Genomic DNA, 25,235 nt, shown 5'->3' with positions numbered 1-25,235 from the left:
TCTAGAATAAACACCAAAAATCCCTACCCTATCGTAGACGTCGTACTGCCCGCCGTACCGATTTTTAAATGTCATTTACGGGAAAAATTCCAAACTAAATTCTTCAAGCAACTGATTAGTTTCGCGGGAAATGGTACCCTATGCTAGACCAAAACTCTCTGATTTCTATACCCTATTCGAGAGTAAACTCGCTGAAAACCATACCCTTCACAGCGGCACATACCTATATAGCTCATATATAGGAGTACCTCCCCCCCGGGGATTTAACCTAACCTTTGTTCCATTTCACGTTGCAGCATGGTCTACACACCAATCATTGTTCAGATGAAATGTGGTGCAAACCCGACAAATTTGGAGGGAATTTGGCAGGTGTACGGCTACGGGTTAATAGGATTGTACAAATCGGACTGGGACCGAGCAGGGGGATTTCCCATTCATAAAAACAAGTGGGGAGGCGAGGACTGGCTACTAATGGATTCGTTGTTTGGAACGGGACTGGAGTTTGAACGCATGTGTATCACAATCATCATTCAAAGGATGGACTATGGGAATTAGCCATGAGGTTATTTAACAATTATTCCACGAGCGCACGTTGGATATATAAACAATAGCCTCCAATTGGCGCGAAAATATGCTCAGATATTTGTCCGCGGACATTATCTGTTCCGAGAAGCGAACTGGTTTTCGAGAGCGAAGCTCGAGGAAAACTGTGAGCTTCGAGGAGCGGATAATATGCAAGGACAAATATCTGAGCATATTTTTTTAAAAAGCCAGAGGCTATTGGAGGCTATTGTGGTTATTATCCTTCAAATATTTTTCGCAACATGTAGCAACAAGCTTGAGTATTTAAACATTTCGTTTAAGAACAGTTTACCGTCAAAAACGTTTAGAGCGTATATGTTGTTTTCTAATACTGCTTCATCGACCAGCAGGTTTATCTCTCCTTTTGTCACAAAAACAAACCGTTCCCCCATCTTGACATTAATTTTAATTGTAAAGTTGACGTGCCTTGAAGTTTTTTAAAATTGGGGAATATCATCGGATATTCCTCAGTTTCAGCTGGGTATATTCGGTCACATGACGCGTTTAGACCAATCGCGCGCAAGCGAAAATATTTGATGGATTATAAGAGGTGATAGATAGCCAACGAGGCGCGTAGCGCCGAGTTGGCTAAAATCATCTCATATCCAACAAGCGTGAGTGGAAGAATTGTTTTATTAAAAACAATCAAGAAATATTGCTAGATTTTGCGGATTTCGCTTTGAAAAAACAATTAGAAGACAATTTAATGGTCTCTATTTCTCGGGCATGGTATAAAATGTCTTTGTCCGTATTCGCTCTGTTGTAAACCGGTCAAACCAGGACACTACAGTGAATTATGGTCCTATATTTAGCGCGTTCCCTTGACCTTATTTGGTGAATTGACATAATAGTGGAATAATAATTTGTTGTATGTTGTTCATTGTTAAGTTAGTCTTCAAAACAAATCGAGATACGTGGCACAGATTTTCGCCATGGCGGCTACAAAGAACCCCGGTGGGGGATTAGAGGGATTTTTAATTAACAATTTTCACCAATAAGCATTTGTAATTTAATTAATCTTTTAGGGATTTTAAACAGATTTTTAGGTAAAAAAAAGACTTATTTTAAAATAAAATATGTTTAAGGCCAGTGGAGGAGCAACGACTCTTTACTCGGATACTCGAAGTTCAGTAAACTCGAGGTCTCATCCCTTTCAAACAATTCCAGAATCGGAGTTTTTCCAATTTATGGAAAAAACCGGTAATCATTTTCCATCACTGAAATAGAACAGGACAATTCTCGATTTTTCAACCTAGTTCTCAGAGCTTCTCCTTTGTAAAAACCCATGGGAACGGACACCTCGCTATTACGGACACCCCAATAATACGGACAACAGTAGCTAAATCCCCGGTAATAATAAATTACAAACGTTTAATTGAAATAAATTCCCGCTAATACGGACTCTCGCCACTTGCGGTCCCAAGGGTGTCCGCAATAAAGGGAGTTGACTGTATATGGAAAAACCAGTTTTTCCGGTCGGGAATCAAATGGAACGGTTCTTTCCATTGGCAATTTTGGTCAATAAACCGGTAATTGCGGTAAAATGAGAAAAGAGGAATAGCTCTGAAGGTATTCCTTCTCACAAAAAAATTTCCAGTAAAGAAACAATTCCAGTTGATTTCCAATGTAACGCGCTCTTGGTTTCCAATTACCAAGAGGTATGGTTGGTAAGTGGAGCCATTATTTTTGTGGTTTCAGCTTCTGCAGATGAAACCTACATTGTCATCGTGTAGTGTAAGCCGGTAAGAAAGTAAGAAAGTATAAAGTACATTCTCCGTAAAGGTTCGAAATGCCGAAGGTTCAGCACGACAGGTTACGAGATCTTAGTCGGCTTTATTCGTACGGAAGAGACTTTGTATTCAATTTAAAATGGCTGCCGGGTCTCTCACGCGCGGATTTTCAAGGTGGCAGTTTGTGGTTCTTGGAAGGAAAACACAGGTTTTCAATACTGTAAATCAAAAGCACAACTTCTAAGGAACACTCGGCTGCTTAAAAAGAGGAAATCAGTGAGTTCATAGCGAAGAAATTCCTGTTCGAGATTGTGTCAAGGCGCAACATGTGCGATCGCAAACAAGATCTGCAAATCATCACATGAGCTGTAGAAGTTCACGGAATTTTGGTGTGCTCCTGTGAATCCACTTTACAAAAACTACAGGTTTGAATATGAATTTTACCGTGCCTTATGTTAAATGGGTCGATTTGTCACATTTCAAATAGCTTTGGCGAAATTTACGAAAAGCGTACTCAGTTTCATAGAGTCGAGATATTGTGCTTTAAGGCTGGTTCTCATATAATCGCTACGATCGCTATGATCGCTGCAAAATGCGACCAGCCATCATAGCGATCATATGAGAATCGCTCTGTTCGGCGATCATAGCGATCTTAATGATCGTAGCGATCACAGTGATCGCGATCGCTGACAGAAAAATTTCTATCTCGACGATCGTAGCGATCAAAACGACCATATGAGCTGCTCAGTAAAAACCAGTGATAAACTGTGTTTGCAAGGACCACCGTGACAAAATAAAAGTACCGGATCCTGTAGTGAAGGATCTAATCAGCAAAAAAATTGTAAAGCAAATAATCTTAAAAAAGAGCAGGGCTGATTTCACGGTCAGGGGAGTATATTTTCCAATACTTCGAAAGGCACGGCCTTTCTTCTTCAGGGTACATACCCTGAAGATGAAAGGCCGTGCCTTTCGAAATATTGGAAAATATACTTCCCTGACCATGAAATCAGCCCTGCTCTTTTTTTAGATTATTTGCATATGAGCTGCGATCGTAGTGATCGTAGCGACTCGAAATATCCCATTAGTCATTACAACATTGGACTTTGTATCCCATAATTCAACACACGCTGCTACAGGAGCGCGCGTGAGCGTACTGCTCAGAAACATGTTAGCGATCGTAGCGATCATATGAGAATCAAAGCAATCGTTACGATCATTATCATCGCTGGGATCGCTGGTCGCATTTTGCAGCGATTGTAACGATCGTAACGATTATATGAGAACCAGACTTTAGTGACTCGCAGTGTGCTTGGATCGGTCTCCTTCATGTAGCTTCATTCGAGGCGAAAATTGAACTTATTTGCTTTTCAAGGGTGAACACAGGTCTGTCTGAATAAATTTTTCAATTAAGAAAGCTTATTGTCTGTTTATCTTCACCGCGATCTTATGTAAACCATGGGAGAGCCAAACCATATCTATTGCTGTCCCCTGTGTATTAAGGTGTAAACAAACCGAATCCTCCAGTGCATACTTAAATAATTCACCCATGTGACAACACGATCAAATTACGCTGCACAATTTTGGCACTGCCAGAGAGCTGTTCATGTACCCCTTTCAATTTTATACAACATTGCTTTTTTACTGCAATATTCTACAATCGTTGCGCAGGCCCGAAGCATTGATTGGCTGCTTTAAAATGGACCGCATGTTTAGAATTCCTTTGGTCGCTGACTTTGCTACAGATGATAGTTTGAAACCTACCTGGAGGACTTGAGCTTCGCTCACGCTTGGTCAATAACGCATACCATATAATGGCAGTCTAAAAATCCCCCTTTTTCACTTGGAAAATAACCTCCCTACAAATTTGCAACCCCACTAACATTATAACATACACCTACCAAAGTAACACCCCAGCTTTGTGTGAAAACAGGTTTTGCTTTCACAAAACGGAAACACGGACGGATGGGGAAACCCTATAAAATCACTTGGGTAAAGGCCTTTCTTCTTGGGAACACTCGCTCGCTGCGGGAAGGACCGAGATCTCTTACGGCAAGCGAATTTCTTTGAGACAGTAAAACCACACAGAACTTGGCTCCAACATAGGGTTTAATACCAAAACTATAACCAACTATGTAACCAAGGATGCAACCAAGGAAAATCTTACAAAGCACTCGTATTTACCCGACGTAACTAATCGAACAGTCCGGTAATCGAACTTGATCGAACCTAATCGAACTTAATCGAACGATTGGGTTCGATTAGTTCTGAAATCGAACACAATCGAACCAAAAAATTTGTGTGAGAGTTCGATTGAGTTCGATTTCCGAACCCAATCGAACCTAATCGAACCTAATCGAACGGTATAAAAAATCACTTAAAATATATGCCAGTTCAGCGGCGGGACTGTCTTAGCATATGTAGATAAGTTAAAATTAATAACAACAACTAACAATCACTTTACTGAAATAACCTTTGGGAATAAAAAATTCAGTGAGTTTACTGTAAAATCGAAAATGATATAAGTTCAACGGACTTGCGAAGAACCACGAAGAACGCGGTCTTCAACACAACATCCACAAGATAACGTGGGACTAGTAGTAATCAAAGGTTAGGTAGGTGCGTTCGATCGGTTTTTTCTTTCGTCGACGGTTTTGTATTGACAAGAGGAACTGCGAGGAAAAGACCGAAACTGCGAAAAGCACATGGAGTGAGATCCGGGAAGTCCGTGCCTTCATTATCATGCCAACAGGTACGGCTGCATAATGTCGAGGCTTGTCGTGTGAGATCGTGGCCAAATGTACCAGCCACAACAAAACGGCGCCCAAACCCTGAAATCGCATGGCATCACGATCGATACCCGCGGGGAATGTAAAACGATTGGAATAGTATGCTGTCGAACGCAATAAATGAAACTGCCATATTTGCAAGTAAGGCAATTAAAAGCAGCAATAGAGTTGTTAACCGTGTAAGGTCGCATGGATTCGTCAAAACGGAAAAAAAAATCAATTTTTGTTGCTGGAGTCATCTCCAAAACAGTGTGTGTTCTCATACTCCGGGCACCATTTTCAACTAACAACCGGACCCAGGGAATCCAACCAGAAAAATATATATTCACTGATGCAAAATCAAACCTAATCCGCGAACTCAATGGAACCCATCGAACTCAATCGAACCTAATCGAACCCATTCGAACGTTCGATTTGGTTCGATTAGCCCAATTTTTTTGTGAGGGTTCGATTGTGTTCGATTATCGAACTCAATCGAATCCAATCGCGTGATTGGGTTCAATTGGGTTCGATTAAGTTCGATTAATCGAACGTTCGATTTGGTTCGATTAGTTATGTCGGGTATTTAAGCCTAAGCTAGTGAAGCGATTCGAATTATATCATTTTCCAACGAGTCAGATTACAGAATACAAAAATCATTTCTGAAAGTCTATTGGATGAAACCTAAGCTTATCCTCAAACATTAATTACTTTCAAAAGTTACACAGGTGGATAACAGTTTAACAAAAGGCTAGCGCAGGTTACAATAACACTTCAACGCTCAATTACAGTTATGATCTTATAGGAACCGTTTACGCCTATAAATGGTCCTAAATGAATACAACAGGTTATGTTTACAGTTTATTGAACTTCAAACTAAGGAACTAAATATTCTCTACGTTGGTTTTTTCATATTTTTCTCAGCAAAGCAAATTAAACTAAATATCTATAAATCCTCTCATCACATTTGCAACTTTTTCATAAATGCACAGAACGGGAGTTAATAAAGCAGACAAAAATCCTACAGTAAATGTAACAGTCACATATAATTTATTGATCTTTGAAGAGATTCTCTTGCATTTTCTTAGAATGGCCTTTTCCTTTTTAAGGGTAACTCGAACACGGGCAATAACTTTATATAAAGGTAGCAGAAACCACATGCACTCCTTCGAGTGCCTATTTTTGGGATTGTAACAATTCATTAGAAAAGTTCCAGTTTACAATCAGAAATCTGATTTAGAGTTTGTCATGATCTTCAAGAATCTTGACGATTTTTTGTGATCGTTTGCCTTTAACACTTTTATTTTTCAAAGATTGCCGGACAGACATTTAAAAAACGTCAACGATAAGATAAAGATTTTCTCTAATTCGCAAAGGTCGCTAACGCTTAACTTGTTTAATTTTCTCGTTCCACGGTGGACAAATAAAATCATGCCTTATTTTATATACTTTGAGTAACATAGTTACGGCTTAGAAAAGCGCTGCGGCGCCTGTTACATGTATCTTCGGATACTTGACAGCAGCTTTCATTTGGGGAGACCGTTCACAACCTTGTTCCCAGAGAAAAAAAGACTTGGAAACAAAATACTGAGCTTCTACATACTTCTAAAGCCCGCCCTGTCTTTAGATTTTGAACACGCACTAAACAAGTGCAAGTTTGAATAAGTCCTCGTTTACGGTTCTCGTGTTTATTTTAAGAGATATACTTTTCTCGCTCCAGAATCGGTCACTAAAATCCGTCCATCTGATGTTGAAGCTATCCCAGCGGGCCATTGTAGCTCAGTAACAGTTTTTCCACTGAAAGAACCTTCCACTGAAAACTGAACAATTCGTTTATTGTCAGTATCACAAACAAGAATGTTGTGATGATCGCCAAAATTTTCAATGCACAAACCAATGGGCCCCTTCAACTGTCCGTCATCTTTCCGTTTTTCTCCAATCTTGCGCAGAAACTTCCATGAACGATCAAAGATTTTTAAACAGTTGTTCGACTTGTTCCCTCTATCAGAAATAATGAACATGTTTTGATGGAAAATACATCCAGCTGGACGGTTAAGTTTTTCTGAGCCGCTATCTCCAAATGTAAACACTGGTTCACCATCCTTTGTGAAGACCTGAATTCTGTTGTTGCCCCAGTCGGCTACACCAACGCGTCCTTCACCGTCCATACAAACACCTTCTGGATTCGACAACTCGCCCTCTCCTGCTCCCTCCTTTCCAAAAGCTTTCACAAAGTTCCCCGTGTGTACATTAAACTGCTGAATGCGGTGATTGCACTCATCCGCCACTAGAATATGGTCGTCGTTAAGATATGTTACACCAGTTGGATATTTAAACTGCCCAGCATTTTCTCCTTCGTAGCCAAATTTTCGCAGATACTTTCCTTCTTTGTCAAATATCAGGACACAGTGTCTAATGTTGTCGCCGACAGCAATCACCCCTTTACTGTTAACAGCAATCCCATGTGGCATTTCAAGAATTTCTCCTTTTAAATCCAACTCGCCCACAATTTCAAGCCGGCGTTCCTTCACCTGGACAATGAAAGGACTCTGATGAAGACTGTCCCCGTTTATAGTCACTTTAATGTTGTACGTGCCTGGCACCTTAGGAGTAAACTTCACCAGGAAATTTCCATCTTCTCTTTGGATAGTCGTCATACTTCCTACTTGTTTAGTGGGTTCCACGAGAACTCCAACGTGAAATGTTCCTTGACCTTCATTAATCAGTTTTGGAGAGATGACTAACTCTGTTTCTACTCCAGCTTGGAAATCTTGAGTCAGTCCTTTTACAATCGGTTCGCTGATTGCAGTGACACCGAGGTTCAAATTCTCTGGTTCAGCTGTCGAGACAAACTTCACAAATGAGCTAACCGGAAGTCCTGGGGCCGTGATCTTGTTAAGATCTTCAAACCGTTTCTCTAGGTTTTTCGTGCTTTGCATGATATCTGAACTTGAGCTTCTTTGAACTAGGTTGCTAGCAAACTCGACTGCTTGATTCATTTGTTTGACCAACGACTGTACTTGTGCCTTAGCGGCGTTTAATTTCTCATTTCTCGATACGCGCGTGTTCTCGATCGTGGCAATGGCCTCCCGCTCGCGTTCTCTAATCTTGTCGATCATTTGTTCGGCGGTTTGGGAAACTTTCTGTTTAGCGGCTATGGAGTTAGTTTCCAGATCAACAGCTGTTTGCTCAAACTCACCAATCATGTCACTACAGACCTTGCTGTTTTCTTTGATCAACTCGGCTGCCGCCATGACTTTAGCTTTCTCGGCATCAGCTGCTTTGTCAAGCGGATCAACAGTATGATTCTTGTGATCTGTGACAACACAAACCTGGCACACACAAGTCTGGCAGTCGATGCAAAAAAACCTCGTTACCTCTCGCTCGTGGTACTGCTGTGAGCAGAAGGATTGTCGCTTTAGAAGAGCCTCGTAGTCTTGCGCTTGAAAGTGTTTTATTGGTCTGACTTTGTGTCCTTCAAACGCGACATTTCTTAGAAGTTAATGTGCGTTTACACAGTCAGGGCACATGAATTTTCCGCATTCGAAGCAAAAGCTTGTCTGAGCGCTCTTTTTCCTGCAGTTGCCGCAATTAATCTCGCTTCCATCGCCACTCTGCTGTACAGCGAGAACACCTAGCAAACTATTCTGTAGAAAACCGGTCGGCAATTTATCGAAGCTGTCAGGGACGTCAACTTGGGCTTGGCACTCAGGACAGCGAAATTTTCCATGTTGCTGGGTTGTTAGAGCATGCCTCTTCAAACACTCGCAACAGAAGGTGTGCAGACATGTTATTGTCTTGGGTTCAGTGAAAGTATCCAAACAAATCGAACATGAAACGTGTTCTTTTAGGTTTTTTAAGAGAGATTCCATCGCAAATGCGAAATCAAGCACGCCCAACTATTGTTTATAATTCCGAGAAATCGGAATGTATTTGCTTTCAACCAGACAGATCAATGTCTAGCTAACTTTGTGACCTCAAAACGGCTTTTTGTGTTGAGTGCGTTGTTGCATGACAGAAGTTCTGGTTGCGTGATTTATTGATCTCTGCCTTCTCCGCAGGCTTTTTCTTGTTTGTACGTGCGCGAAAAGGAAGATGGGGGAATCGAGCTCAAAGCGCAAAGTATTTTGTCAAGAAAACAACGAGATCGAAATAGAAGTTAATGGGATACAGATCGAACGTTATCATTGTATTACTTTACCAGGAGTTCATATTAGACTAGTAGATATTTAAATAAAGTCATTCTCAGATAAATCAAGGAGCATTTCTTAGTAAAAGTCGGTAACAGGAGTTTTCTAAAGTATTAAATTTGACGTGCTGAAAACGAAGATGCTTGTCATACCAAAGGTTAAGGACGGTGCCTACTAATACAGAAGAATGTTTGCCCAGTTTTGATATGACTATGCGGAAAAAGAAGACCTTGGCAAGGCCTATTGGAATCCAAAAACATAAGTGGGGGTAACCATTCATTTTTAAAGAGATAATTACGGAACAATAATTGTAAAAGCAGTAAAATACAAAGCAATGTATGGCATTTTTTCCCAAATTGTAGCTTTATTATCTCTGCAAAATGCATGGTTATCCCCAATTTTCTTTTTGGATACCAAGAGCACTTGCTAAGTTCTGCTTTCTCCGGATAGTTTCAAACGGATTAAGGACGGTGCCTACTATTGATACTGCGCATATGTTCTGCGCATCTCGAGATACTCGGGTTTCCTATGGGTGGCAATCTCGTTCCCAGAGCCCTCGTTACCCTTGTAACGAGGGCTCTGGGAACGAGATTGTATGGGTGGTGCCTGCTAATACAGGAATGTTTTGCGCGGTTTAAAACTATGCGGAGAAAGCAGAACTTAGCAAATGCTTTTGGTACCTCGAAAGAAAATTGGGGGTAAACATGCATTTTTCAGAGATAATTCAGCTTCAATTTAGGAAAAAATCCCATACATTGCCTCATATTTTGGCGCTTTTTAGATATATTATTGCTTAATTATCTCTGAAAAATGCGTGGCTACCCCCAATTTTCGTTTTGGATTCCAATAGGCCTGTCTAAGATCTGCTTTTCCCGCATAGTCATAAACCGCACAAAAATACTTCGATATTAGTAGGCACGGTCCTTAACCGCGTAAAATTATCCCTGTATTAGTAGGCACCACCCATAGGAAACCCGAGCAACTCGAGATGCACAGAACGTATGCGCAGTAACAAAAGTAGGCACCGTCCTTACAAATTTTAAGAAAATCGTCTAGTCTATATTAAAAGTCATCCAAAACGTTTTTGAAATAAAACGTACAAGTCTACGCTTTTTCTAAAGCAAGAACAAAACCCAACCAAAGCGAATAAAATATCAATATCAGTCTCTTTTGTAGTTGGGATAATACAAACTATAGTTTTAAATTAATACTTCAACGATCTTCGAATCATTGCCACATTCTACGCGAGAGCTGCTCTTTTGGCCGGGATGAGTGGAGGGGGAGGGGAGGGACGGGCGCTTTTTCGAGTAAAATACGGTATATATGAGGCATACAAATAACGAACAAATCCAACAAAACTGGCGACTTGTATTTTTATGATCTCTAAATTTATAACTTTATTTCTGCAACAAAGCAATACAACTAAATTGCTAACATTGCGTTTTACGACCAGTTTATTCCTTTGTCTTGCCCTCCTCACAATTCTTTTTGATTGACAGATCAGTCTTTTCATAAATTTACAAGTCTCTGTTGCCGCATTCGGTGTTGTTTCTTCGCGTTTGGAGTTGGAGTGAGTTCATCTACTACCATTGCACCATTCCATACAGACGTCTCCACGCCACAAGCCCAGTTTATACAGTTTTTGTAATTTTCCTGTAAAAACCTTTTTCAACTAAAGTGTTGTAACATAACTTTCTCCGAAGAAGAAATAAACTTAAACAAGAGCATACAATGAAAGTTCTTTTCAGGAATTCAGCAAACACATACTCACGTAGAACGTTACAAAAATACTACCTAGTAAATAAACTTTTAACAAAGCCAATCGACAACAATGAAGTCCGCGTTCTCTTTTGGGCCAGAAAATGCATGCAGCAGCAAAGAAACTTCCAGTGTTGCGAACCTGCATGCCATTGTTACTCGATTTGTTGTTCCTAGTGTTACAATACAGCACTGGGTTGTTTAATAATATATATTCAATCAGTTTATAATCAGTTAATATTCAGGCTGTTCTAAGATGTTACAATGGGTTGTGGTGGAGGTGCTGATGATGGTGTGAAAGCAGCAGCAATGTCTCCACTCGCCGTTGAGTTGCTTGGCAACGGTATTAAGGGAGCTGGGCTTGCGCCTGCAGTGATATCAGTCAAAAGAGGCGACGCTGTTGCTGTTACCGTGACGTCAGAATTTCCAACTGATGTTGGCGATGATTGAGGGTTGCTGGGTGGAGACACAGGTACTAACGGTTGGGGCATCCCGGCTCCTACAACAGGGGTTCCCAGGACTTGGGGCGAGAATGATAGGACTGATGGTGGGTTACTAGCATGTGCTACTAATAGAGCCCCTACTTGATATGTTCCTGTTGTGGCAGGTGGTGTGGCAGGCGCAGGGAAACTGGGACTGAAAGGATTCATGGCAGGCGGAGCCGCAGTTGAGCTGAGATTCAAGGAAACCACTCCTAATTCAAGACCTGCCAAGAGAGAGAGAGTCACGATACATGAATTCAAAAACAACAACAACAACAACAACAATAATAATGGAAATAATGAGATGGAATATTTTAAGCCTGGTGGATAAATGAAAATGATGTATTAATCGGTAAATGACACAGGCACACTCGAAAAAAGAAATTCCGAGTGCTCCTATCAGAAGTCGAACCTAAGACCTTCCGATAAGTAGTATCGGAAGGTCTTAGGTTTGACTCCTGATAGGAGCACTCAGATTTTTTCCGAGTATGCCTGTGTCATTTACTGATTAATACATCATTCTCAATAATAATAATTATATTGATAAGTAAGCGTCACAGGCAGTCACCCAGTCCACCAGCAGCAACAGCACCTCAAACTGTCACTCGTAGTGGTCGAGTCGTCCGGTGACCAGCCCCGGCGTTACTCTGACTAAACCTTGACTCAAAGACTTCTCATTGCAGGTGAAGAACACTACCCATTGCTGTAAGTAGTGAGACTGGATGCGACAGTCTAGTTGCAGCTGGCTTGGCTTTGGACACCCGTGACACTTTATGATCGTAATCATCATCATGGCCATCCACTTGGAACTGTTTTGGACATTAAGGACATTTTTTTTCTAGTTCCTGTTATCATTCTAGCTACTGTTGTTATTCTTCTTATGACCAGAGAGTACCGTTGATTTTTTTTTTCTCAAAACAAAAAGTAGAAGAAGAAGAAGAAGAAGAAGAAGAAGAAGAAGAAGAAGAAGAAGAAGAAGAAGAAGAAGAAGAAGAAGAAGAAGAAGAAGAAGAAGAAGAAGAAGAAAGCATGTTACCCGTCACGCGTCACACGACTTCCCATAGTGCTATTCGCTCTTTATGTTTCAACCATGTGCTTGAGTGATCCGCCATCTTGCTGATCAATAAAGAACCTATGTACTTCAGAAATCTGTGAGGACCTGTTAAACTTATTACATTACTTTTTTACTGCAATATTCTACGATCGTTGCAAGGGCCCAAAGCATTGATTGGCTGCTTTAAAATTGACCGCATGTTTAGAATTCCTTTGGTCGCTGACTTTGCTACAGATCATAGTTTGAAACCTACGTCAACGCCTATATAGTTATACACAAATTTGTGTGATCGTAAGAGAGAGACCATGTAATGGCAGTCTAAAAATCCCCCTTTTTCACTTGGAAAATAACCTCCCTACAAATTTGCAACCTCACTAACGTTATAACATACACCTATTGAAGTAACACCCCGGCTTTGTGTGAAAACAGGTTTTGCCTTAACAAAACGAAAACACGGACGGACGGGGAAACTCTTTTAAATCACTTGGGTAAAGGCCTTCCTCCTGGGGAACACTCGCTGGCTGCGGGAAGGACCGAGATCTCTTACGGCAAGCGAATTTCTTTGAGACAGTAAAGCCACAGAGAACTTGGCTCCGACGTAGGGTTTAATACCAAAACTAAAACCAAGGATGCAACCAAGGAAAATCTTACAAAGCACTCGTATTTAAGCCTAAACTAGTGAAGTGATTCGAATTACATCATTTTCCAACGAGTCAGATTACAAAATACAACAATCATTTCTGAAAGTCTATTGGATGAAACCTAAGCTTATCCTGAAACATTTTAAACCTAAGTTTATCCTGAAACATTTTAATGTAATTAAAATTACTTTCAAAAGTTACACAGGTAAATAACAGTTTAACAAAAGGCTAGCGCAGGTTACAATAACCTGACTTCAACGCTCAATTACAGTTATGATCTTACAGGAACCGTTTACGCCTAAATGGTCCTAAATGAATACAACAGGTTATGTTTATACAGTTTATTGAACTTGAAACTAAGGAACTTAATATTTTCTACGTTGGTTTTTATATTTTTATCAGCAAAGCAAATTAAACTAAATATCTATAAATCCTCTCATCACATTTGCACCTTTTTTTATAAATGCACAAAAAGGGAGTTAATAAAGCAGACAAAAATCCTACAGTAAATGTAACAGTCACATATAATTTAATGATCTTTGAAGAGATTCTCTTTCATTTTCTTGCAATGACTTTTTTCATGATCACTCAACACAGGCAATAACTTTTCATTATGGTAGCTGAAACCACATGCACTCTTTCGGGTGCCTATCTTTTGGATTGTTGTAATAATTCATTCGAGGAGTTCCAGTTTACAATCAGAAATCTGATTTAGAGTTTGCCATGATCTTCAAGAATCTTGACAATTTTTTGTGATCGTTTGGCTTTACATTTTTATGTTTCAAAGATTGACAGATATTTAAAATCGTCAACGACAAGATAAAGATTTTCTCTAATTTGCAAAGGTCGCTTACGCTTAAATTTAATTTTATCGTTCCACAGTGGACAAATAAAATCATGCTAATTTTATATACTTTGAGTAACGTAGTTGCTTAGGAAAGCGCTGCGGCGCTTGTTACATGTAACTTCGAATATTTGACAGCAGCTTTCATTTGGGGAGACCGTTTACAACCTTGTTCCCAAGAGGAAAATACTGAGCTTCCACAAACTTCCAATGCCCGCCGGGTCTTTAGGTTTGAACACGCACTAAACAAGTGCAAGTTTGAATAAAGTTCTATTAATTTAAAGCATTGATAAGGTTCTCTTTTACGGTTCTAGTGTTTATTTTAAGACATATACTTTTTTCGCTTCATAATCGGTCACTAAAATCCGTCCATTTGATGTTGTAGCTATCCCACAGGGACATTGTAGCCTAGTAACAGTTTTTCCACTGAAAGAACCTTCCACTGAAAACTGAACAATTCGTTTATTGCCAGGATCACAAACAAGAATGTTGTGATGATCGCTACATTTCTCAATGCACAGACCCCAGGGACTGTTCAACTGTCCGTCACCTTTCCCTTTTTCTCCAATCTTGCGCAGAAACTTCCCTGAACGATCAAAGATTTTTAAACAGTTGTTCCCTCCGTCACATACAATGAACATGTTCTGATGGAAAATACATCCAGCGGGCCAGGATAGTTTTTCTGAGCCGCTATCTCCAAATGTAAACACTGGTTCACCATCCTTTGCGAAGATCTGAATTCTGTTGTTGCCCCAGTCGGCTACAGCAACGCGTCCTTCACCGTCCATACAAAGGCCTTCTGGATTGGACAACTCCCCCTCTCCTGATCCCTGCTTTCCAAAAGCTTTCACAAAGTTCCCCGTGTGTACATTAAACTGCTGAATGCGGTTATTGAACTGATCCGCCACTAGAATATGGTCGTCATTAAGATATGTTACACCAGTTGGATATTTTAACTGCCCAGCATTTTCTCCTTTGCAGCCAAATTTTCGCAGATACTTTCCTTCTTTGTCAAATATCAGGACACAGTGACTATTCTGGTCGCTCACAGCAATCAGCCCTTTACTGTTAACAGCAATCCCATGTGGCATTTGAAGAGTTTCTCCTTTTAAATCCAACTCACCCACAATTTTAAGCCGGCGTTCCTTCACCAGGACAATGAAAGGACTCTGATGAAGATTGTCCCCGTTTATAGTCACTTTAATGTTGTACGTTCCCGGCACTTTAGGAGTAAACTTCACAAGGAAATTTCCATCTTCTCTTTGGATAGTCGTCATACTTCCTACTTGATCAGCGGGTTCCACGAGAACTCCAACGTGAAATGTTCCTTGATCTTCATTGATTAGTTTTGCAGAGATGACTAACTTTGTTTCTACTCCAGCATGAAAATCTTGAGTCAGTCCTTCTACAATTGGTTCGCTGATTGCAGTGACACCGAGGTTCAAATTCTCTGGTTCAGCTGTCGAGACAAACTTCACAAATGAGCTAACCGGAAGTACTGGGGCCGTGATGTTGTTAAGATCTTCAAACCGCTTCTCTAGGTTTTTCTTGCTTTGCATGATATCTGAACTTGAGCTTCTTTGAACTAGGTTGCTAGCAAACTCGACTGCTTGATTCATTTGTTTGACCAATGACTGTACTTGTGCCTTAGCGGCGTTTAATTTCTTATTTCTCGACACGCGCGTGTTCTCGATCGCGGCAATAGCCTCCCGCTCGCGTTCTCGAATCTTGTTGATCATTTGTTCGGCCGTTTGAGAAACTTTCTGTTTAGCGGCTATGGAGTTAGTTTCCAGATCAACAGCTGTTTTCTGAAACTTAACAATCATGTCACTACAGACCTTGCTGTTAACTTTGATCAACTCTGCTGCCGCCATGACTTTAGCTTTCTCGGCATCAGCTGCTTTGTCAAGCGGATCAACAGTATGATTCTTGTGATCTGTGACAACACAAACCTGGCACACACAAGTCTGGCAGTTGATGCAAAAAAACCTCGTTACCTCTCGCTCGTGGTACTGCTGTGAGCAAAACGATTGTCGCTTTAGAAGAGCCTCGTAGTCTTGTGCTTGAAAGTGTTTTATTGGTCTGACTTTGTGTCCTTCAAACGCGACATTTCTTAGAAGTTCATGAGCGTTTACACAGTCAGGGCACATGAATTTTCCGCATTCGAAGCAAAAGCTTGTCTCAGCGCTCTTTTTCCTGCAGCTGCCGCAATTAATCTCGCTTCCATCGCCACTCTGCTGTACGGCGAGAACCCCTAGCAAACTATTCTGTAGAAAACCGGTCGGCAATTTATCGAAGCTGTCAGGGACGTCAACTTGGGCCTGGCACTCAGGACAGCGAAATTTCCCATGTTGCTGGGTTGTTAGAGCGTGCCTCTTCAAACACTCGCAACAGAAGGTGTGCAGACATGTTATTGTCTTGGGTTCAGTGAAAGTATCCAAACAAATCGAACATGAAACGTGTTCTTTTAGGTTTTTTAAGAGAGATTCCATTGTTAATGCGAAATCAAGCACCCCAACTATTGTTTATAATTCCGAGAAATCGGAATATATTTGCATTCAATCTCAAAGCATCTTTTTGTCTTGAGGTGGCCTTGTTGCATGACAGATGTTTCAAGTCAGTTTATTTATCCAAAACATAACCTTAAGTTATAACTAGGCTGGCGAAGAGCTAACCGCGGCAAGCCAGACTGTACACAAAATGATTAATTTTTTTTTTTAACAATACATACAACAATAACAATGATAATGTGTGAAGACGAAAACTAGACAATAACGAAGTGTAGCAAGGAAGGCAAAGTCTAACTAATTTTCGGTCGGAATTTTAATCTTTCATTGCCCCCGCAGGGTTTTGGCCTGAGGAGGCACCATAGGATTCCCCGCGTGTATACATGTAAGGAATTTCAAAATGTAAGAAAGTAAGTACTGTAAGTAAATTTTTTAGTATGCGAAAAAAATCTCGATTTGATCAAACTAGGCCCGCACGGTGATCTCGGGTAATATTTCAGCAAGCGCGTAAGGTGCTGTCGGGTAGCTGTATAATCCACGAGGTCTTCGAGCAGCGTTTCACGGTCTTAGGAGCAAAAGCAACCTCGTTCCCAGGGTCTCTCTTCTTCCCGCCCCAGCTCTCTCTCTCTCTCGCTGGGGCGGGAAGAAGAGAGACCCTGGGAACGAGGTTGGAGCAAAAGTTTGCGTGTCGTCGTCCTCTAGCAGCACTTCGAGTTCTTTCTAGCAGTGTTTCAAGGTCTTGCAACCACGAGTTCGCATTTCGCCATCATTTAGCAGCATTTCAACCACGAAGTCACGTTTCGCCACGAGTTCACATCTTCGAGCAGCGTTTCGGGGTGAGTATTCTGCAGTTCAGTGATTTATTTGAATTCAAAAGCATTCGGCAGCACTGAATAGAATCGCATTTCAACCATCGCGTTTTGCCATCTTCTTGCAGTGTGTCAAGGTCTTGCAATCACGACTTCACACCTTTCGCCATCTTTAGCAGCCTTTCAAGCCACGAGTTCACATATTCGAGCACAGGCAGCCGAAGCTCCGAGAACCGTTGAATTATAAGGATTTGTATGGGAATACAACGGATTTGTGTAAAATTGTAGAAAATAAGAGTGTTTTGTCAATAAAGTAAACTTACCCTGTTTCTTCTTGTATTCTTTGTCATTTACCAGCTTTTCAAGCCGATTCGGAGCGATTTCGGTGAGTTAGCGTCATTCGGGTTTCCACTGTTAAGTGTAACGAAAGGCCGAACTCTATTTTTAGCCATGCCCGAAGCGTGAAACGGAATAAATCCGTTGAAATCATCTCTGGTGTCTCAATTTCTTCATAGAATCAAAGTAGAGATGAATACCTATCGTTCCAGCGCATTTCCGACTCGATTGAAGCCGTATCGCGTTTCCTAGAAAGATTTTCTTTCAAGTCGGCTCGCTTCTGAGATTTCGAAAGATGCGTGGCCAGAACGCCATGGACACATTGAACGTTCGAACAGCACGCTGGGTAGCAAAAGTTCCCAGGCATGGGGGGAACAGCGGCCAGTTGTCCACAGGCAAACAGATTTGTTTGCGGGGTCTCCTTGTGTCCTTTTTGTGAAGACCGTCACACTTATGTCCAGGATCGACCTTGTTAGCAAGAATTTGCTAGCAAATTAGTTTCGCAATTGTCGCAAAGAAAACGGCTATTAGAAAAGTATAGAAGAAATAGCAAAAATCGCAAAAGTAACAAGACATTTTCTTGCCATGAGAAAAGACTGAGTAACAAATATAGCAAAAATCGCAATAATAACAAATGTAACAAGATTCAACACTTAGAAGAACATGAAGGATAGGAGGGCCCCCCCGAAATGTCCGCAAATATCGCAAACATCGCAAAAATAACAAGGATTTTTTCTTGCTAGCAAAAAGCATTCATTACAAATATCGCAAAAATCGCAAGAATAACAAATGTAGCAAGATTCAAGACTAAGAAGAAGATGAAGGCAAGAAGGGGCCCGAAATGTCCGCAAATATCGCAAACATCGCAAAAATAACAAGGATTTTTTCTTGCTAGCAAAAAGCGTTCATTATAAATATCGCAAAAATCGCAAGAATAACAAATGTAGCAAGATTCAAGACTTAAAGGAACTTGAAGGCAAGAAGGGCCCCGAAATCTCCGCAAATATCGCAAATATCGCAAAAGTAACAAGGATTTTTCTTGCTAGCAAAATCCGTTCATTACAAATATCGCAAGAATCGCAAGAATAACAAATGTAACAAGATTCAAGACTTAGGGGACGATGAAGGCAAGAAGGGCCCCGAGATGTCTGCAAATATCGCAAAAGTAACAAGGATTTTTCTTGCTAGCAAAATCCATTCATTACAAATATCGCAAGAATCGCAAGAATAACAAATGTAACAAGATTCAAGATTTAGGGGACGATGAAGGCAAGAAGGGCCCCGAAATGTCCGCAAATATCGCAAATATCGCAAAAGTAACAAGGATTTTCCTTGCTAGCAAAAACCATTCATTACAAATATCGCAAGAATCGCAAGGATAACAAATGTAGCAAGATTCAAGACTAAGAAGAAGATGAAGGCAAGAAGGGGCCCGAAATGTCCGCAAATATCGCAAATATCGCAAAAATGACAAGGATTTTTTCTTGCTAGCAAAAAGCGTTCATTACAAATATCGCAAAAGTCGCAAGAATAACAAATGTAACAAGATTCAAGACTTAGGATAAGATGAAGGCAAGTAGGGCCCCGAAATGTCCGCAAATATCGCAAATATCGCAAAAGTAACAAGAATTTTTCTTGCTAGCAAAAACCCTTTATTACAAATATCGCAAGAATCGCAAGAATAACAAATGTAACAAGATTCAAGACTTAGAAGAAGATGAAGGCAAGAAGGGCCCCGAAATGTCCGCAAATATCGCAAATATCGCAAAAGTAACAAGGATTTTCCTTGCTAGCTAAAACCGTTCATTACAAATATCGCAAGAATCGCAAGAATAACAAATGTAACAAGATTCAAGACTTAGGATAAGATGAAGGCAAGAAGGGCCCCGAAATGTCCGCAAATATCGCAAATATCGCAAAAGTAACAAGGATTTTTCTTGCTAGCAAAATCCGTTCATTACAAATATCGCAAATATCGCAAAAGTAACAAGGATTTTTCGTGCTAGCTAAAAACATTTATTACAAATATCGCAAAACAGGACAATCTAGTTGAACAACAACCACCAAGTAAATATTATTAAGATGTGTATGCCCGTTCATTTATTTTAAATAACAATATCAGTTCAGACGTGAAGCTACCTTAATTACGGTCAGTATCAAATACCGTAATATCAATCAGTGTATGCTTCGTTCTTAATTCCATCAACATGGAAATGAAAATGGGTCATCAGATCCCCGCATTGTACATGTATGTTTCTGTCCAATACCCATGGTTTTAAAACAGGCATTGCCAGTAATCTGGTAATATTTATCTAGTTAAATTAAACTTATAGTTGAACAAAAAAACCACCAAGTGAATATTATTAATTACTGTCAGTAGCAAAATACCGTAATATCAATCAGTGTATGCTTCGTTCTTAATTCCATCAACATACAGCTACAATGCATTAAAAGGAGTTTCGCTCACAGAACAGGGCAAATTTTAGAAACCAACGGAAACGTAAGCAGAACTTTTCATAGCCAGGAACCCAACATAACAATCGTTACAAAATATCAACATAGCCAATTGGGGAAAATGAAAATGGGTCATCGGATCCGTGCATTGTACATGTGTGTTTCTGTCCAATACCCATAGTTTATAAACAGGCATTGCCAGTAATCTCGTAATATTTCTCTTTTAAATTAAGACTTATAGTTGAACAGCAACCACCAAGTGAAAATTATTAAACAACAACCAGCAAATGAATATTATTAATTACCGTCAGTAGCAAATACTGTAAAATTAATCACTGTATGCTTCGTTCTTAATTCCATCAACATACAGCTACAATGCATTAAAAGGAGTTTCGCTCACAGAACGGGCCAAATTTTAGAAATGAAAGGAAACGTAAGCAGAACTTTTCATAGCCAGGAACCCATCATAACAATCGTTACAAAATATCAACAATAGCCAATTGATGGAAATAAAAATGACTTACAGATCCGTGCATTGTACATGTATGTTTCTGTCCATTATCCATAGTTTTTAAATCGGGATTGCCAGCAATCTGGTAATATTTCGTTTTTAAATTAAACTTATAGTAACAACAACCACCAAGTAAATATTAATAAGATGGGTATGCCAGTTCATTTATATTAATAAACAATAGATACAATTAGTCATTTATGTGTGCTTCCTTCTATTACTGATGAACGATGAACAATTGTAAGAAAACCAGCAAGAAAAGGGATCAAAATACCTACGCAATACAAATACATAATGTCATAACATGATTGCTTCACTGACAAGCTCCGGGGCATCTAACTGTATGAAATAACCAGAAATTGAATTGGAAGTTTCGGTGCCCAAATTTATGTCTGTAATGTGCCGGATAATTGTCGGCGTTTCCTACAGTAAAAACCTAAAATAACCGATATATAAGAACACAATCAGCTTGAACCCCATATTTGAAAACGAGGGATTTTGACAGCCCTGGACCTCTGATTAAAGAAATTCCCTCAATGGACGCTTTAAGGTACAAAAACCCCCAAAATGAACACTACATTGTTACAGATACAGTCTCACCCACTATTGGCACAAGCAAAACACTGAATGTCATCTAAGGAACCAGCACCCAGTTGTTCAAATCCCAATTTTACCCTAAACTAGGTAAGTGTAAATCTTATTTGCTATTTATTTACCGCTAAAAGAGGGCTTGCCACAAAATTGTGGCCCAAGGGGTTATATTACAAAGTTTCGTTTCCTTAAAACTCATCTTATGAAAAACCGTCTTTAAAAGTAAATAATAACAATTAAAATTCTCTACCAATCCAGAATTAGCTTAAACGGTCTTTGAACAACTGCGCCCTGGGTGAACATTTTAAGCATGTTGAATCAATAGAGCATTTTCATTCACGTGACAACCGACCATATTGGTTTACTGACACAAAAGAATGTTTTTGCATAAAAATAGAATGGTTTTAGCTAGCAAGGAAAATCCTTGTTACTTTTGCGATATTTGCGATATTTGCGGGGATTTCGGGGCCCTTCTTGCCTTCAAGTTCTTCTAAGTCTTGAATCTTGTTACATTTGTTATTCTTGCGATTCTTGCGATATTTGTAATGAACGATTTTAGCTAACAAGGGAAATCCTTGTTACTTTTGCGATATTTGCGATATTTGCGGGGATTTCGGGGCCCCTCTTGCCTTCAAGTTCTTCTAAGTCTTGAATCTTGTTACATTTGTTATTCTTGCGATTCTTGCGATATTTGTAATGAACGATTTTAGCTAGCAAGGAAAATCCTTGTTACTTTTGCGATATTTGCGATATTTGCGGGGATTTCGGGCCCCTTCTTGCCTTCATCTTCTTCTAAGTCTTGAATCTTGTTACATTTGTTATTCTTGCGATTCTTGCGATATTTGTAATGAACGATTTTAGCTAACAAGGGAAATCCTTGTTACTTTTGCGATATTTGCGATATTTGCGGAGATTTCGGGGCCCTTCTGGCCTTCAAGTTCCTTTAAGTCTTGAATCTTGCTACATTTGTTATTCTTGCGATTTTTGCGGTATTTGTAATGAACGGTTTTAGCTAGCAAGGAAAATCTTTGTTACTTTTGCGATATTTGCGATATTTGCGGACATTTCGGGGCCCTTCTTGCCTTCATCTTCTTCTAAGTGTTAAATCTTGTTACATTTGTTATTCTTGCGATTCTTGCGATATTTGTAATGAACGGTTTTAGCTAGCAAGGAAAATCCTTGTTACTTTTGCGATATTTGCGATATTTGCGGGGATTTCGGGGCCCCTCTTGCCTTCAAGTTCTTCTAAGTCTTGAATCTTGTTACATTTGTTATTCTTGCGATTCTTGCGATATTTGTAATGAACGGTTTTAGCTAGCAAGGAAAATCCTTGTTACTTTTGCGATATTTGCGATATTTGCGGGGATTTCGGGGCCCCTCTTGCCTTCAAGTTCTTCTAAGTCTTGAATCTTGTTATATTTGTTATTCTTGCGATTTTTGCGATATTTGTAATGAACGATTTTAGCTAGCAAGGAAAATCCTTGTTACTTTTGCGATATTTGCGATATTTGCGGGGATTTCGGGGCCCTTCTTGCCTTCAAGTTCTTCTAAGTCTTGAATCTTGTTACATTTGTTATTCTTGCGATTCTTGCGATATTTGTAATGAACGATTTTAGCTAGCAAGGAAAATCCTTGTTACTTTTGCGATATTTGCGATATTTGCGGACATTTCGGGGCCCTTCTTGCCTTCATCTTCTTCTAAGTCTTGAATCTTGTTACATTTGTTATTCTTGCGATTCTTGCGATATTTGTAATGAACGGTTTTAGCTAGCAAGGAAAATCCTTGTTACTTTTGCGATATTTGCGATATTTGCGGAGATTTCGGGGCCCTTCTGGCCTTCAAGTTCCTTTAAGTCTTGAATCTTGCTACATTTGTTATTCTTGCGATTTTTGCGGTATTTGTAATGAACGGTTTTAGCTAGCAAGGAAAATCTTTGTTACTTTTGCGATATTTGCGATATTTGCGGACATTTCGGGGCCCTTCTTGCCTTCATCTTCTTCTAAGTGTTAAATCTTGTTACATTTGTTATTCTTGCGATTCTTGCGATATTTGTAATGAACGGTTTTAGCTAGCAAGGAAAATCCTTGTTACTTTTGCGATATTTGCGATATTTGCGGGGATTTCGGGGCCCCTCTTGCCTTCAAGTTCTTCTAAGTCTTGAATCTTGTTACATTTGTTATTCTTGCGATTCTTGCGATATTTGTAATGAACGGTTTTAGCTAGCAAGGAAAATCCTTGTTACTTTTGCGATATTTGCGATATTTGCGGAGATTTCGGGGCCCCTCTTGCCTTCAAGTTCTTCTAAGTCTTGAATCTTGTTATATTTGTTATTCTTGCGATTTTTGCGATATTTGTAATGAACGATTTTAGCTAGCAAGGAAAATCCTTGTTACTTTTGCGATATTTGCGATATTTGCGGGGATTTCGGGGCCCTTCTTGCCTTCAAGTTCTTCTAAGTCTTGAATCTTGTTACATTTGTTATTCTTGCGATTCTTGCGATATTTGTAATGAACGATTTTAGCTAGCAAGGAAAATCCTTGTTACTTTTGCGATATTTGCGATATTTGCGGACATTTCGGGGCCCTTCTTGCCTTCATCTTCTTCTAAGTCTTGAATCTTGTTACATTTGTTATTCTTGCGATTCTTGCGATATTTGTAATGAACGGTTTTAGCTAGCAAGGAAAATCCTTGTTACTTTTGCGATATTTGCGATATTTGCGGGGATTTCGGGGCCCCTCTTGCCTTCAAGTTCTTCTAAGTCTTGAATCTTGTTACATTTGTTATTCTTGCGATTCTTGCGATATTTGTAATGAACGGTTTTAGCTAGCAAGGAAAATCCTTGTTACTTTTGCGATATTTGCGATATTTGCGGGGATTTCGGGGCCCCTCTTGCCTTCAAGTTCTTCTAAGTCTTGAATCTTGTTATATTTGTTATTCTTGCGATTTTTGCGATATTTGTAATGAACGATTTTAGCTAGCAAGGAAAATCCTTGTTACTTTTGCGATATTTGCGATATTTGCGGGGATTTCGGGGCCCTTCTTGCCTTCAAGTTCTTCTAAGTCTTGAATCTTGTTACATTTGTTATTCTTGCGATTCTTGCGATATTTGTAATGAACGATTTTAGCTAGCAAGGAAAATCCTTGTTACTTTTGCGATATTTGCGATATTTGCGGACATTTCGGGGCCCTTCTTGCCTTCATCTTCTTCTAAGTCTTGAATCTTGTTACATTTGTTATTCTTGCGATTCTTGCGATATTTGTAATGAACGGTTTTAGCTAGCAAGGAAAATCCTTGTTACTTTTGCGATATTTGCGATATTTGCGGAGATTTCGGGGCCCTTCTGGCCTTCAAGTTCCTTTAAGTCTTGAATCTTGCTACATTTGTTATTCTTGCGATTTTCGCGATATTTGTAATGAAGGATTTTAGCTAGCAAGGAAAATCCTTGTTACTTTTGCGATATTTGCGATATTTGCGGGGATTTCGGGGCCCCTCTTGCCTTCAAGTTCTTCTAAGTCTTGAATCTTGTTATATTTGTTCTTCTTGCGATTCTTGCGATATTTGTAATGAACGGTTTTAGCTAGCAAGGAAAATCCTTGTTACTTTTGCGAAAATAATTTGCTAGCAAATTCTTGCTAACAAGGTCGATCCTGGACATATCTCGACCGTCAAGGGACCATTGTTTCCATCGACAAATCAAAATTACTACCGGACGTGTTTTCCAAATTTAAAGGGCGCGATCTACTCAACCTAAATTTCCAGTAAAGAATCAAATATATTGATAACCTGTTGTCGTTTTTCCCGGAAATTTGGAAATTCCAGGAATGTTCTGTTCCATTGGTCATACCATTTCGCCAGATGCTCGGTCCAAGTTTCTTACGGGATTTAAAAATTACACTCGCGTTTTCTGAATAAATTTGCGATAGTTTGTGTAATGTGGCCGAACTATCCAGGAGTTAACGTTGTAGGAGCGGCATTTTTA

At 39.8% G+C, this 25,235-nt stretch overlaps 1 protein-coding gene, 1 long non-coding RNA gene and 1 pseudogene across 2 annotated transcripts in view; 1 reads left to right on the top strand and 2 right to left on the bottom strand.

The window, feature by feature from the left end:
• Positions 1-25,235, top strand: part of LOC146455095 (uncharacterized) — a 65,323-nt gene that overhangs the window by 7,564 nt on the left and 32,524 nt on the right. The window lies entirely within an intron of this gene.
• LOC146455102 (E3 ubiquitin-protein ligase TRIM45-like) lies at positions 6,749-9,020 on the bottom strand (annotated as a pseudogene).
• Positions 13,529-16,549, bottom strand: LOC146455101 (E3 ubiquitin-protein ligase TRIM45-like). The gene has a single exon (XM_085094781.1). It carries the CDS (start codon positions 16,536-16,538, stop codon positions 14,364-14,366), a length of 2,175 nt encoding a protein of 724 aa, XP_084950907.1. The 5' UTR covers positions 16,539-16,549; the 3' UTR covers positions 13,529-14,363.

The sequence above is a fragment of the Pavona decussata genome, unplaced genomic scaffold (genome assembly GCF_977016875.1).
Source record: "Pavona decussata unplaced genomic scaffold, jaPavDecu1.1 SCAFFOLD_286, whole genome shotgun sequence".
Taxonomy (NCBI): domain Eukaryota; kingdom Metazoa; phylum Cnidaria; class Anthozoa; order Scleractinia; family Agariciidae; genus Pavona; species Pavona decussata.
Note: the sequence above shows the minus strand (reverse complement) of the source record. Positions and strands in the feature narration are given on the sequence as shown.